Source organism: Lepidochelys olivacea (assembly GCF_965140295.1).
Source record: "Lepidochelys olivacea isolate rLepOli2 genome assembly, chromosome: 8".
Lineage (NCBI taxonomy): Eukaryota > Metazoa > Chordata > Testudines > Cheloniidae > Lepidochelys > Lepidochelys olivacea.
This window is the reverse complement of record NC_140418.1, coordinates 10,860,178-10,874,633: the sequence shown is the minus strand read 5'-3', so window position 1 is coordinate 10,874,633 and position 14,456 is coordinate 10,860,178. Positions and strand designations below refer to the sequence as shown.

The 14,456-nt window shown below is 41.6% G+C and overlaps 1 protein-coding gene across 1 annotated transcript in view; it reads right to left on the bottom strand.

Moving 5' to 3' along the window:
• Window positions 1-14,456, bottom strand: part of TRPC7 (transient receptor potential cation channel subfamily C member 7) — a 120,555-nt gene that overhangs the window by 30,906 nt on the left and 75,193 nt on the right. The window contains exon 6 of the mRNA XM_084636906.1: window positions 3,566-3,799. Coding sequence (XP_084493032.1) covers window positions 3,566-3,799 — 234 coding nt within the window. The remainder of the gene's footprint in view (window positions 1-3,565; window positions 3,800-14,456) is intronic.

Sequence of the window (14,456 nt, the reverse complement as noted above, 5' to 3'; positions counted from 1 at the left end):
TTAATACAAATATATTACTCTGGAACCAAGAATTAGCAGGGCAAAATACTGGCCCCATTGAAGTCAATGGGAATTTTTGTCATTGATTTCAATAAGGCCAAGATTTCACCTGTAGATTTTTTTAAAAGAAATTGAAAGGAAAATATATATTATCTAATCACACTGCAGTAAACAGTTCTGATGTTGGAGAAAAAAAAAAACAATGAGCTTTATTTCTCTAGTGTTTACTTGAGATAATAGATTTAGAAAAAAGAAAAGGAGTACTTGTGGCACCTTAGAGACTAACCAATTTATTTGAGCATAAGCTTTCGTGAGCTACAGCTCACTTCATCACTCTCCTTACAATGTGTATGATAATCAAGGTGGGCCATTTCCAGCACAAATCCAGGTTTTCTCTCTCGCGCGGGGTGGCGCGAACAAGAGGAAATAGGTTACCTTGCGTAATTCACCTGGATTTGTGCTGGAAATGGCCCACCTTGATTATCATACACATTGTAAGGAGAGTGATCACTTTAGATAAGCTATTACCAGCAGAAGAGTGGGGTGGGAGGAGAGAAAACCTTTTGTAGTGATAAACACCCATTTTTTCATGGTTTGTGTGTATGAAAACATCTTCTGTATTTTCCACAGTATATATCCGATGAAGTGAGCTGTAGCTCACGAAAGCTTATGCTCAAATAAATTGGTTAGTCTCTAAGGTGCCACAAGTACTCCTTTTCTTTTTGCGCATACAGACTAACATGGCTGTTACTCTGAAACCTAGATTTAGAAAATATTTTAACACCTTTAGTTTCCATTGAAAAGCAGAAGCAAGTGGTTTTCTGAGGTTTTGTTCTTTTTCAAAGTTGGATAGTCATATAATTAACAACAACCACCAAGTAAGAAGCAAATCATCCAAGTTTGTTCATCTCCCCAGGCAAAATAAATAAATGTAGTGATTAGATTTTTTTTTCAAAATTTCCAGGTGAGAATAGATAGTTCTGTATCAAACTCCTTAAGTAAGGCATATGGCATGAGGATCAAAACAGTAGCCGAACGTAAAAAGATGCACTTAAACTTAATTGTACATATACAATAATTAAATTGTTTTTGCACAGGGTATTTCACTTCATTTTACAAGACTGCATAATACAAAATTGCAAGAAAAACAACATCTAGACGTCGCACTGCAATTTACCACGAAGCAACTAACACCCATTTTGCATGCAACCTCTATCATCAAACACTACAGCTCGAAATGTTATGACTAATCACTTGATCCTTATAATTACTTTAAAAAATGTACAATAATTGTATGTGTATTATAAAAATATAAACCACAAAAGTTTCTGTCATAACAAACAAATTAAAAGAGAACTTCAGGTATTAAAAAGCTTTTGATTATCGCACGTTATTTAAAATTTTGTTGTTTATAGTTTTTGTTAAATTTATGTTCATATTACGTGGTGAAAATTGAAAACACATAGCCTGGGAAAATCATGGTTTTCTGTAAAGCTCTTCCTAAAAGTGCTGGGTAAATAATAATCTGTGGATGGATAAACTATATAGAAACCTCCCTGGTATGTATGTGTATATATAAAATATAAAAGATCCTTCTTCAAGCACAGTGAGAAAATCTATTTGGATTAAATATCAGCCAAAGGTTATTAACTGGAAAATTCCTCCCTTCTCCCCCAGCCCTGACATTTTTTCTACAGGTTCTTCCCAAGGGTAAAAATGACAGAAGGTTTGTAAATGATAAAAAGCTTCCACAAGATGGAGCTCCTCACCATACAACAAAAGACTTTTTTACAATATTCCGGCAGCAAACCAGAAAGAAAAACGGAATGTAACAATTTCAGGCGTCATCCAATTTTCTACGGTGAGTGAGAGAGAAGTTTATCTCCAAATATTGTGTTTGAAAATGCAATTATTTGTAAATGTTATGACTGTGCACACAGGGCTAGAACTTTTTGCTGTTGTAAATTAGCTGACTTCAATGCAGGAAGTTATCCTGATTTACACCAGCTGAGGATCTGATCCATTTTTCCATTAGTGATTTGGGTTATTTTTAGGCAGGTAATTCTAACTTTGGTAGGAAAGTGGGGGCTTGTCCCCATGCTGTGTATCCAAGCCCTAACCTAAGTGCAAAGCTTTCATTCATTTTTCAAACCCAAGGAAGGGCCATTTGAATCCTAGGAAATATTTTGTCAAGTGCATATTACAGCTGTTCTCATTATTATTTAGAAAAAAGAAGACTCCAAGGTGAATATTTCCAAAGCAGTAAAGGTGGAATCCTGACCCCGTGAAATCAATGGTAAAATGTGCACTGACTTCAGTGGGGCTAGGATTTCACGCATAGCACAATTTAGGTGGCCAACTCCTATTGCAAGTCAGTAAGAGTTGGGCTACTAACTCCCCTTTGTGCCTTTGATGATTGCCCCCCAAATATTCAAAACCTACATTTGAGAAGTTAAAGAATAATTTTATTGTTGCATGCATCTTTTCTATTACAACTGGTCAAACATTGTTATAGATAATATTTGTTAAGGATTTAGCTCCTTTTCTGGGCAGCAAATCATTCATAAGGTTTTATTGGATACGAGTCTGTACAGAAATGCAATGTACAACTGAGGAGATCAGAGGTTACCCTCCATATTGTAGCTCACGAAAGCTTATGCTCAAATAAATTGGTTAGTCTCTAAGGTGCCACTAGTACTCCTTTTCTTTTTGACAAGAGATTGTTTCTCGGATGTGGAAATATTGGCCTGTTCTCATAAATAGTCACTGAAGAATGAAAGCAAAGGAAACTCTTGCACAGTATTTTGTTAATTGTATCCTCTTCTGAATGCACTTTCTTGCTTCCTCCTCTGCTTTTTTTTCTTAAGAGCGGAATATGTAACCTAAAGTTGTTAAATGGAGGCTTGCAATATGACTATTCTGATGTTCCATATCTAATCACCTACTGATGGGAGTGATATAAACTATATTAACTTATCCAGAATAAGATCAAAGACATATGCAGGCATGGCCACAACAACTCAAAGTAAACAGGAAGCTTTTTTCATACAAACTGTTACAAATAGGTGGTTCCTTTTCTTATACTAAAAGCCCAGTCCTTGCATCTTTTCATATGTAGACTTTCCGTGACTTCAGTTGGAGTTCCACCTTCCAAATGATAAGACCATAAAGCTGCCAGCTCACACATTTGTTAGCACAGCGTGCCTCTTATATTGGAAAAATAGAGCAGATTCCTTTATATGTCATTTAAATTATATTCTAGTCCCTTCTGGTTTCATGATTATTAGTTGCTTGGGGTTATTTTTGCAACATATGATACGACTGAGTCTGGTCTCAGTACATGTTCAGAGACTGAGAGGAGCTTAGGTCTCAGTTCCTCTTAGCTTAGGTTAGCGGTTTACCAAGATGGCTGCAACTGATAGGTCTAAGAAGAAGAACCAGCTTTAATTTGGAAAAACTTCATGAATGAAAGAAAAAAAAAAAAAGAAGCAAGCCTCTGCTTTCTGCATTGCCGCACACACTCGCCTGAAAGAATGGGAAGCATTAATCCTCCAAATCATCTTACCATAAGTGAAGTAAGCAATTTCAGGGGGAAGGGTGACATTACTGAGGTCATCATCCTGAACGTACTGGTCTACATATTGTTGGGCTTCAGTTGCTTTGAGAAAGGCCATGAACCTTGCAGTGAACGATGCCACAAAGATAGATAGCATCCCAAAATCCAGCAGGTTCCAAAGATGCATGACATATTCGCGTGGTCCCTCTTCCCAGATTTCTTTGCATTCTGACCATATCATACCTGAAGGAAAGACATATTTATATAGGATATTTAGACATCAAATTCTTTGCTCTATTGGCTTTCGAACAGATGTAGTTGGAAATGGAATGAGATCTTGGGATAATGAGGATTTGCAGGTTTAAAACAAATAATTTCAAACTGTAATGTTCCCCAACTACCAAAGGGAATGAATTTTCTCAGAGTAACTGGTTTAGAGCATATTTTCTTAAGCTTGTTCTTTAAAAAATGCCAACTTTGAAAAAGATACAGTCTGGTACCTAAAAGTGTTCCATGTCCATATAGGGTAGAATTGTCCGAAATTTTCAGTACTGACCTAACTTGGCTCCTGTTGAAGGAAATGATAAAACACATACTGACTTCAGTTGGAGCAGAGTCAGGAGAGCACTGAGAACTTTAGAAAATCCCTCTCACAGTATACGAATGGAATTAAGTCTCATCCAACTGTTTGGGAAAAGTTATGAATTACCAGACCTTTTCCCATTCCTAAAATGAACACAAACCCAACCTTCTGGAAGTTTCCTTTGAATTTCCCTCCTGCCCCCCCATCCCCACACAAAAAGGAAAAAAAACCCACATTGTTGTAGCTTTGTACAGGTTCCAGGTTGGAAAGGGAAGCAGAACCTGTCATAATAATGTGAGAAAGTTAATTCTAGTGTGACGAGCAACAGTAAGTGCTAGATATCTCATGAGTAAGTCCGTTCTCCATGAGACTTCTTATTAAATTTATAAGTTCAGATAAACTTCTGTATGTTGGAATGCTCATCCACATGGAACTCTGATCCATAACTCACACGAGTCTTTGCTTTGATCTTCAGATGGAATTGGGGCAGTTATTACCATCATGCATCAATTCTGAATTAGAGATGGGACTGAATTGTTCATCTCAGCTTTTTTGGGAGGGGGAGGGTTGGTGGGAAGAGATGGGGGTGTGTGGTCAGCTCATTTTATAAATTCATAGGTTGTGATGCCAGAAGGGACCAATGTGATCATATAGTAGTCTGACCTCCTGAATAACACAGCTCGTAGAACTTCCCCAAAATAATTCCTAGAGCAGATCTTTTAGAAAAGCATCCAATCTTGATTTAAAAAGCATCAGTGATGGAGATTCCACCACAACTCTTGGTAAATTGTTCCAGTCAAAAATCCTCACTGTCAAAAATGTACACCTTATTTCCAGTCTGAATTTATCTAGCTTCAACTTCCAGCCATTGGATTGTGTTACACCTTTCACGACTAGATTGAAGAGCCCATTAGTAAATATTTGTTCCCCATGTAGGTATGTATAGACCAGTGGCGGGCAACCTGTGACCCGTGAGCCACATGCTGCCCGTGAGGGTAATCTGCAGGAGGCGCCATGAGACTGTTTGCTTACAGTGACCGTCCGCAGACACGGCCGTGGTTCGCCATTCCTGGGTTAGGATTAGTCATGATCACTTGTAACTAAGCTACCATTAGTTTTATAGTTCTGTGATCAGTTCCTTTTTATCTGTTAGGACCAGGTCTAATAAAGAGTTTCACCAACAGCTAACAGCACAATTCAGAGCCTCTGACAACCCCATAACAAAATTCAGGCCTGGAGGGGCTTAGAATCCTGGGTCTTGGTTCTGGCCCCTCTATTCAGAATATTTACAAAGTACATTTAACACACTAAGAAGAATTTTAATTTTTTTCTGAACCACTTCATATAGTAGGTGGAAGTTCACCAGCAATGCAGTCCAACTGGTCATTACTCAGCTATAGTATCACAGATGCTTGGGGAAGTTTATAACTATACCAGGATTCAGCCAATGGAATCATTCTTCCTCTTTCAGGCATAAAAGCCACCAGCTTCATCTCAATTAAAAAAAAAAGACAGTAATTAGCGTTGCTGGTATGAGTCAGTCACAGCCAGTGTACCCAAGAGTCTGCTGGCATGTGTCATTAGCAGACTGGTTACTCGGTGGATGCTCTTTTTCTTTGATGGTTTTTCCTGTTACTCATCAAATCCTTAGGGGCTTACGGAGATGCAGCTTGTCGTCTATAGGGTCCCCCACATTCTTGTATCAGGGGACAGGCTTTGTTCCAGAAGAAAGAGACAGCATGGCCCATAGATCGTACAACTACCTGGAGATCTGTAGGGATCTCAAGGATCCATGGTCGGGTGCATGTTCCTCAGCATTGAGGCTCTGTGTCTGCAGTAGCTCTGGCCCCACGTGGTTCTGGCTCTGAGCCCTGGAGGAGCTGAATTGCACTGTAAGGGACTCCCCTGAACCTGACCACTGCTGAGGAGGAGCTGCCAACTGTAATATAGCTTCTACCTTTAACAAAAGCCGGGGAGAAACCTCTCCAGGCCGCAAGAGAGGACATTGTGCATTCTCTTAACACTCCTCCCTTGGCCCACCCATTGCCTGCTCTCTCCCTCCCATGCTCAGACCCATGGAGTGTCCTTTGTAGAGTCCGTGGGAGATCCACATGTGTAGGGAACCCTCCTCACATGGATTCAAAAGGCATGACCTAGCCTTTTCACTCAGGCAGATCTCCAGATGAAGTCAATGGCAGCTTGACTGAGCAAAATCCAAGGTCCTGATTCTGCAGCCCTTACTCATGTGGAGTAGCAATTAGTAGCAAATAGCCCCATGGAAAGGTGGAAGAACTGGGCTCTGAAAAAGGTTCTCAGGACCTGGCCCACAGTCAGGATGAAATATTAAAGAAGTGCATTTATAGCTGAAAAAATCCCACTAATTGTTGGATACTAACCCATAGGCTAGTCCATTTTGTGGATTTATATTTGTCCACCAAAGCACTTCAGGAAATATTTATTTGCAGGTTATCTTTCCATGTAAATTGCTCTGGTTTGAATATTAATTAACCCATCATAATTGGTTTCTAGTCTAGGTTAGTTAAATTATGATAAACCACAGGGATTTTGAAGTAGGAATACTTAATTTTGCACATTTCTTTCTTCATTAAGTAGAAAGAGTACAATTAGAATCATGACTACATAAAGGTATCACATTATCGACCCATGTTTTACACCAATCACTGTTGGTTGAGGATCATTCTATATAACTACATTGCCGAAAGTCCATGCAAGAGAGCAGAAGAGCGTAATGATAAATTCTGACAGGTTCACCAAAACCTTTGCTTTAGATAAAAATATTGTAGATTAATAAAAGCAGCTAGCAGATTCATGGTATGAAAATGGTAGGGTGCAATAAAAACAAGATGACCAAGATGAGAATGTGAAGGAATAGATCATTAGCAGCTAGCAGAAATTGATGACATTTTATTCCTTTTACCATAATTGTGCTTGCTTTGGGGTCATCTGAAGTTTGTGTAAGTTAAAGGCACAGGGAAAAATTCTGCCCCAAGTTACACCCATGAAACCTCACTGAAACCAATGGGGTTGCATGGGTATAAGCGAGGAAAGAATCTGACGCATAGCTTCCACTTCTATTTTATAAATGTTCTCCCAAGGGGAAAATACATCGGAAGTACCATTTTAGACACACATATTCATTCAAGGTTCAGTAAAGAAAGGAGAGCCGGACTATAGGCACAGAAACAAGATAGTAAATATAGAGGAAGCACACAAAGGGAAGAACTATTAGCCCACTGTATACTAGAGGGAACAGCAAGTGACTTTTGCGCTAATTATTAAATCTACTGTCTTGATACTGTACATCACCAATGATCTGATGAAGATAGTAGACAGATTTGGAGCCCTCCCAATGATTGTGATTGTGTGATTAATGAGAGCAGTTGTGTTCGAATACATCTGTTCTGAACTTAACCTGTGCAACTGCTTTTGCTCTAGGGTTTTGCTTTTCTACATAAAACCTTTTGGATTTCAGTAGGAATTGGGTACCTAACGCCCACAGCCTCCTTTGAAAATCTCAGTCTTAGGGACTTTCTTTCTCACCTGAAGACAATAAAAAGAGTGATCTTAGCTAAAACAGGCAGCAGAACAAGAGCAGTAAAGGACATGCCCCAATAGCAAACTTGTGAGTATTGTTGGAGGCATGTACCGAAAGGGCAAAATTCTCCTCTCAGATAATCACAGTATTTCTCAGCTCTGGGAGGGTGCTTACTCTATGTGTCTGGAGCTCCCATTGATGTCACTGCACTGGTAGGACAAGCACAACTGAAATGCACTGGGCAACATGGGTGTCAAACACTATGATTCCAATCTGATAATGTTTTACACCCAGTTTGCACTGGGGCAAATAACTATACAAGCTGCAGGGCTATGGAGAATCAAGCTCTTTGGGCATGTTTAAGAGCAGAATTTTGCACAGATGAACTGCTAACCAGCCTAAAACACTATTTTCTCTCCCTTCTTTTAAATGGTCATGTTTAGACAGTAACTATGGGATGGATCTATTGTAAATTATCACCCTCACTGTGTATAGTTGGGAACATAAGGCAGAATTCTCATCTTTGTCCAACTCTAATCTGAATTTTACTATGGATTATTTTGCTCTCAACACATGTACACTTAAGTCAAAATCTTCTGTGGATTTTGTATCTCCAGCAAGATTTCTTTGCCGGCCAGTGCCCTGGCCACCATGCAATATGTTAACAGTGTCATATTATCACGGGATAATGCCACTTTTAACACATCTCATTATTGTACTGGATGGAAGCCAGCTAACTCAACCAGCCAATTTTCCCAAAAAGAATTAAGGCCAAGGGACCAGGAACTAATTACCTGAAAATGACTGGCTGAAGTAGGAACAAGTTATGTGTCATCAGCATTCATCATCACTGTCATAGGATGAAGGAGGAAGGAAAACAAAAACAGAAACATGGAGGATATGAGTTAAAAGCAGAGTATTACTTGTATTGTGAACTTCATTCCTGGTGGATACCGCCACAGCTCACTATGAGTACAGTAACTGTGTATGAGGACTCTGTAATGCCCTACATTTCCAGATGTGTGTATCTGGCACACAGGTGTTGGAGTTAATATACCTCAGCAGCCATATGCACTTCTCTGTCTTTTGGGAGGTGTTTCTGTGTATGCTTATGTGTGGGATCTTTATCCATAATAGTTTCATATAAAGAGATAAGGCAGTTCACCAGCTCTCCAGGTACTTCATCCTTGAAGTACAGCTCTCATTACTCTCAGATTTCCATCTAACAACTGGCTGGAGACTATTATTTTTTGACTATAATTAAATGGATACAAGTACCACAATGCTCACTCCCTCTCGATATATGAAACACTTGAAGATACTTTAGATCAAGTTAAAATAAGGCTGGCATTTATAACAGCAAATTTCTCCCAAGGACTTAAGAGTCAGTGATTGAGAAAGACAGATCACTAATGATAACAGTGTTCACACCATAGAATCATAGAATCATAGAATATCAGGGTTGGAAGGGACCTCAGGAGGTCATCTAGTCCAACCCCCTGCTCAAATCAGGACCAATCCCCAATTAAATCATCCCAGCCAGGGCTTTGTCAAGCCTGACCTTAAAAACTTCTAAGGAAGGAGATTCTACCACCTCCCCAGGTAACGCATTCCAGTGTTTCACCACCCTCCTAGTGAAAAAGTTTTTCCTAATATCCAACCTAAACCTCTCCCACTGCAAGTTGAGACCATTACTCCTTGTCCTGTCATCTTCTAGCACTGAGAATAGTCTAGAACCATCCTCTTTGGAACCACCTCTCAGGTAGTTGAAAGCAGCTATCAAATCCCCCCTCATTCTTCTCTTCTGCAGACTAAACAATTCCAGTTCCCTCAGCCCCTCCTCATAAGTCATGTGTTCGAGACCCCTAATCATCTTTGTTGCCCTTCACTGGACTCTCTCCAATTTTTCCACATACTTCTTGTAGTGTGGGGCCCAAAACTGGACACAGTACTCCTGATGAGTCCCAATGTCAAATAGAGGGGAATGGTCACGTCCCTCGATCTGCTGGCTATGCCCTTACTTATACATCCCAAAATGCCATTGGCCTTCTTGGCAACAAGGACACACTGTTGACTCATATCCAGCTTCTCGTCCACTGTCACCCCTAGGTCCTTTTCTGCAGAACTGCTGCCTAGCCATTTGGTCCCTAGTCTGTAGCGGTGCATTGGATTCTTCCGTCCTAAATGCAGGACCCTGCACTTATCCTTGTTGAACCTCAACAGATTTCTTTTGGCCCAATCCTCTAATTTGTCTAGGTCCCTCTGTATCCTATCCCTACCTGCCACCGTATCTACCACTCCTCCTAGTTTAGTATCATCCGCAAATTTGCTGAGAGTGCAATCCACACCATCCTCCAGATCATTTATGAAGATATTGAACAAAACTGGCCTCAGGACCGACCCTTGGGGCACTCCACTTGATACTGGGTGCCATTTAGACATGGAGCCATTGATCACTACCCGTTGAGCCCGACAATCTAGCCAACTTTCTACCCACCTTATAGACCATTCATCCAGCCCATACTTCTTTAACTTGCTGACAAGAATACTGTGGGAGACTGTGTCAAAAGCTTTGCTAAAGTCAAGAAACAATACATCCACTGCTTTCTCTTCATCCATAGAACCAGTAATCTCATTTTAGAAGGCGATTAGATTAGTCAGGCATGACCTTCTCTTGGTGAATCCAGGCTGACTGTTCCTGATCACTTTCCTCTCGTGTAAGTGCTTCAGGATTGATTCCTTGAGGACCTGCTCCATGATTTTTCCGGGGACTGAGGTGAGGCTGACTGGCCTGTAGTTCCCAGGATCCTCCTTCTCCCTTTTTTAAAAATGGGCACTACATTAGCTTTTTTCCAGTCATCCGGGACTTTCCCCGATCGCCATGAGTTTTCAAAGATAATGGCCAATGGCTCTGCAATCACAGCCGCCAACTCCTTTAGCACTCTTGGATGCAACACATCCGGCCCCATGGACTTGTGCACGTCCAGCTTTTCTAAATAGTCCCTAACCACTTCTTTCTCCACAGAGGGCTGGCCACCTACTCCCCATGCTGTGTTGCCCAGCGCAGCAGTCTGGGAGCTGACCTTGTTCGTGAAGACAGAGGCAAAAAAAGCATTGAGTACATTAGCTTTTTCCACATCCTCTGTCACTAGGTTGCCTCCCTCATTCAGTAAGCACTAAACTTCCTTTCCTGAGGCCTAAAAGCACAAATGCCAGTGGAACTTTACATGGAAGAGGCAAAAGTCTGACAGGTTATTTTGAAGTTGTATTGAGCTAGATTTTCATCTAGTGTAAATCTGTTTAGCTCCATTGATGGACCGATGCCGATTTACACGGTCTGAGAATCTCTCTCACAGTTTTTAATCACTTTAATAACTAAAATCAGACCCCACTGGTAGATAGCAGTATTTTGATGGGTAGTGAGCCAGAGACACTGGATATAACTAAAACAGTGGCAGCCATAGTCCCTCTAACTGGATTTGGGTTAATATTATTATTATAGCTAGTCAGAAAATGTTTTTCCCACCAGGGAAAATTTCCAAAAAAAAAAAAAAAAAAATTCCAGTGGAAAATTTTGACTTCTTATTGAAAAAAGGCCACTTGAATATATTCCAGTTTTTGCCAGCCAATAACTAGAATATTTTCATCCCCCCCCCCATTAAAAAAAAAGATTTTGGGAAACACTGAAAAAACAATCAGTCGAAAACTGCTGAGCATTGAAAAACTCTTGTTGGTTTTGGCCATGAAATTTCAGGATTTGAGCTTTTGATTCTCTGATGAAAAATGTCTAGGAAATCAAACACTCTGCAAACATTTTCATTTTGTTGAAAAATCCAGTTCTGTAGGAAGAAAAATTTGGACAGAAAATGCACAACCAGCCCTAATAACACTGCGGTAGTCCCCCGTGAATGTGAGCTGATCACTTCACAAAATGGCTGAGCTATCTAAATAATTCCACCTCAGCATTTATAGCATCACCTGTGGTCATTTTAGCTGCAAATATTGAGAGAACCAAAACAAACGAGTTGTAAGGGTCCCTGCTGTAACTAGAATTTGTGGGCCTTACGCAGTGTTAATGCCTGTGAACTATTCTTTTTTAAATAATAAATAATAATAATAAAACTTTTTAAGAAAAAATGACTCATTGCCATAAAAATGAGTGCAGCGTGATGTAGGAGAGAAATAAACATTTAGTGTAGAAAATTACATTCATAAAAGTTGTGTGACCCTGACTGATCCCAAATCCACTGATAACAGAACATAGTGAGAGCTTTTCTATTTACATCGGTGGGCTTTGGCTCAAGTCTATAGTGAAAGTGTTGGGGTTGCACCTTTCAGTGTAGTGAAGTGTATTTCCTTACTCACCGTGCTCTGCTTTGCTACATACTGTCACTAAGCGGTAGGTGGCTTGTTGGATCCATAGAGAGGAGATGCTAGAAAAGATGGTTACCGTCACAGGTTCTTTCCAAAGTTTCCAAAGAACAAGCCCAGCAACAAATGGGATATGTGAATATGAGTTTGGCATGTTACAGAATCTGATGATATGGTTAAATGAAAAGCGACTAGAACCACAGCAGTCAGAAAGTGCATGGTGCTAAAGGCAAGTATCCCAGTAAAGCTCTTTAACTGCCATCACCAGAAAATTCTTAATAACAATTAGAGTCCCACACCTGCTTCTGAACCCACCTAGTTTCCAACCAACTGCACTCTTTTAAGGACAATCATGTTATGAGGTGCAGGATAAGGGTAATTTGGTTATATCCTCTTGGTTTCACTGAAACAATGTGAATGGAATACGAGTGAAATGGTAGGTTCCCCCGTCCAGCGAATACAGCGCACGCTGGTGCTGGGATGTTATTCTGAGAGAATAGAGATGTAATAAAAAAATCTCATTATACCTCAGAAGTCTGTACAAAGAACTCGCTTTCCTTCTCCTAAAAAATGGAAATAATTTGCTTTCAGTTAATGTTTTCTTCCTACCGCAAGAAGTCAGATACCAGCAACCTATAAAAAGAATACCCTGGCCAAAACCTAATCATCTCCTCCAAACTCTTTTAATATCGCTTTAAAAATAAATTATTCATACATTATTCTGTCCAGTATGCCAGCTATTCTTTTTCTCTATCCAATATCCTGTAGGTAATTCTGCTTACTGCAAAGCCAGAGAACAATAAACTTGTGACTGGGCCAGGAGATATAAGGGGCCTGATTCTGCTCTTACACTGGTGTAATTCCAACCACTTGCATGGAACTAGGGAGCTATTTAGCCTTGATTCTTCTCTCACATCATCAACCAATATGTTGAGGAAAATAACTACTGTGAAGTCAGAATCAACAAGGTAAGCCTATTGAGACTGGTGGTCCAGGGTAATGGGGCTTGTAAGTGGTAAGTAAGCAGTAAGCAAGTAGATCAATATCTTCTCGGTCTGCAGGACTTCGAACACCACTGTAAACTTATCTGAAACTCATCAGCAGTTTAATTTATGGCTGTTTAAAGTCATAGAGTTTCAGGCCAGACGGGACTATCAGCTCATTTAGTCTGACCACCTGCTTGTCACAGGCCACCAACACCGCCAAGCAGGGCCGGCTCTAGGCACCAGCAAAACAAGCAGGTGTTTGGGGTGGCACATTTCTAGGGGCGGCATTCCGGCGCCGGCTATGCCGCCCCTAGAAATGTGTCCCCGCCATCCCAGCTCGCCTCTGCTACGCCTCCGCCTACTCCCCTGAGCACGTCGTCACCACTCCGCTTCTCTCTCCTCCCTCCCAGGCTTGCCGCACGCGAAACAGCTGTTTGGCGCAGCAAGTCTGGGAGGGAGGGAGGGAGAAGCCGAGCAGTGGCATGCTTGGGGGAGGCAGTGGTGATGGAGCAGAGGTGAGCTGGGGTGGAGAGTGGTTCCTCTACCCCTCCCCGCCTGTTACTTCCTGCACTCCCCCCACCCTCGCTCTCCTCCATTCTGCCTGCTCCCCTGAATGCGCTGTCTCTCCCTCGCCTGAGGGGGAGCAGGGAGAAGTGGAGTGGCGGCGTGTTCAGGAGAGCAGGCGGAGCGGAGGTGAGCCTGGGCAGGGGGGTTGCGGTGGGGGGAGCCACAGGAAGCAATGCGGGGGGGAAATGTGGCACGCCCAGGGGAGGAAGCGGGGCTGGGAATTTGGGGAAGGAGTTGGGAAGGGGCGGAGTTAAGGAAGAGCTGGGGGCAGGAGGGCATGAAAAAAATGCGGGGGCGGCCAAAATTTTGTTTTGCTTGGGGCGGCAAAAATCCTAGAGCCGGCCCTGCTGCCGAGCAACTTGCACGCTAAACCCAATATCCAAAATTAGACCAAAGTATTAGGGTATGTCTACACTGCAATAAAACACTCGTGGCTGGCTTGTGTCAGCTGACTCGGGCTCATGGGGCTTGTGCTGTAAAATCATAGTGCAGATGTTCAGGCTTGGGCTGGAGCCTGCGCTCTGGAACCCCATGAGTGGGGAGGTTTCCACAGGAGACCAGACGAGAGGCAGGGAATAGGAGGGACTGAGGTGCACCAATGCCTGCGGCCCCTGCAATGGCAGGGAATTGATTGAGTGAGATGTACCCACATAATCCCAATAAGTGACCTGCATCGAGTGCTACAGAGGAAGACAACCCCTCCTTCTCCTTAGCAAAGCAGATCATTGCCAATCTGACCTGGGGGAAAATTCCTTTCCAACCCCTCATATGGTGATCAGTTAGACCCTGAGCATTATGAGCAAGAACCAGCCAGCTAAGCACATGAAAGAGAGAGAA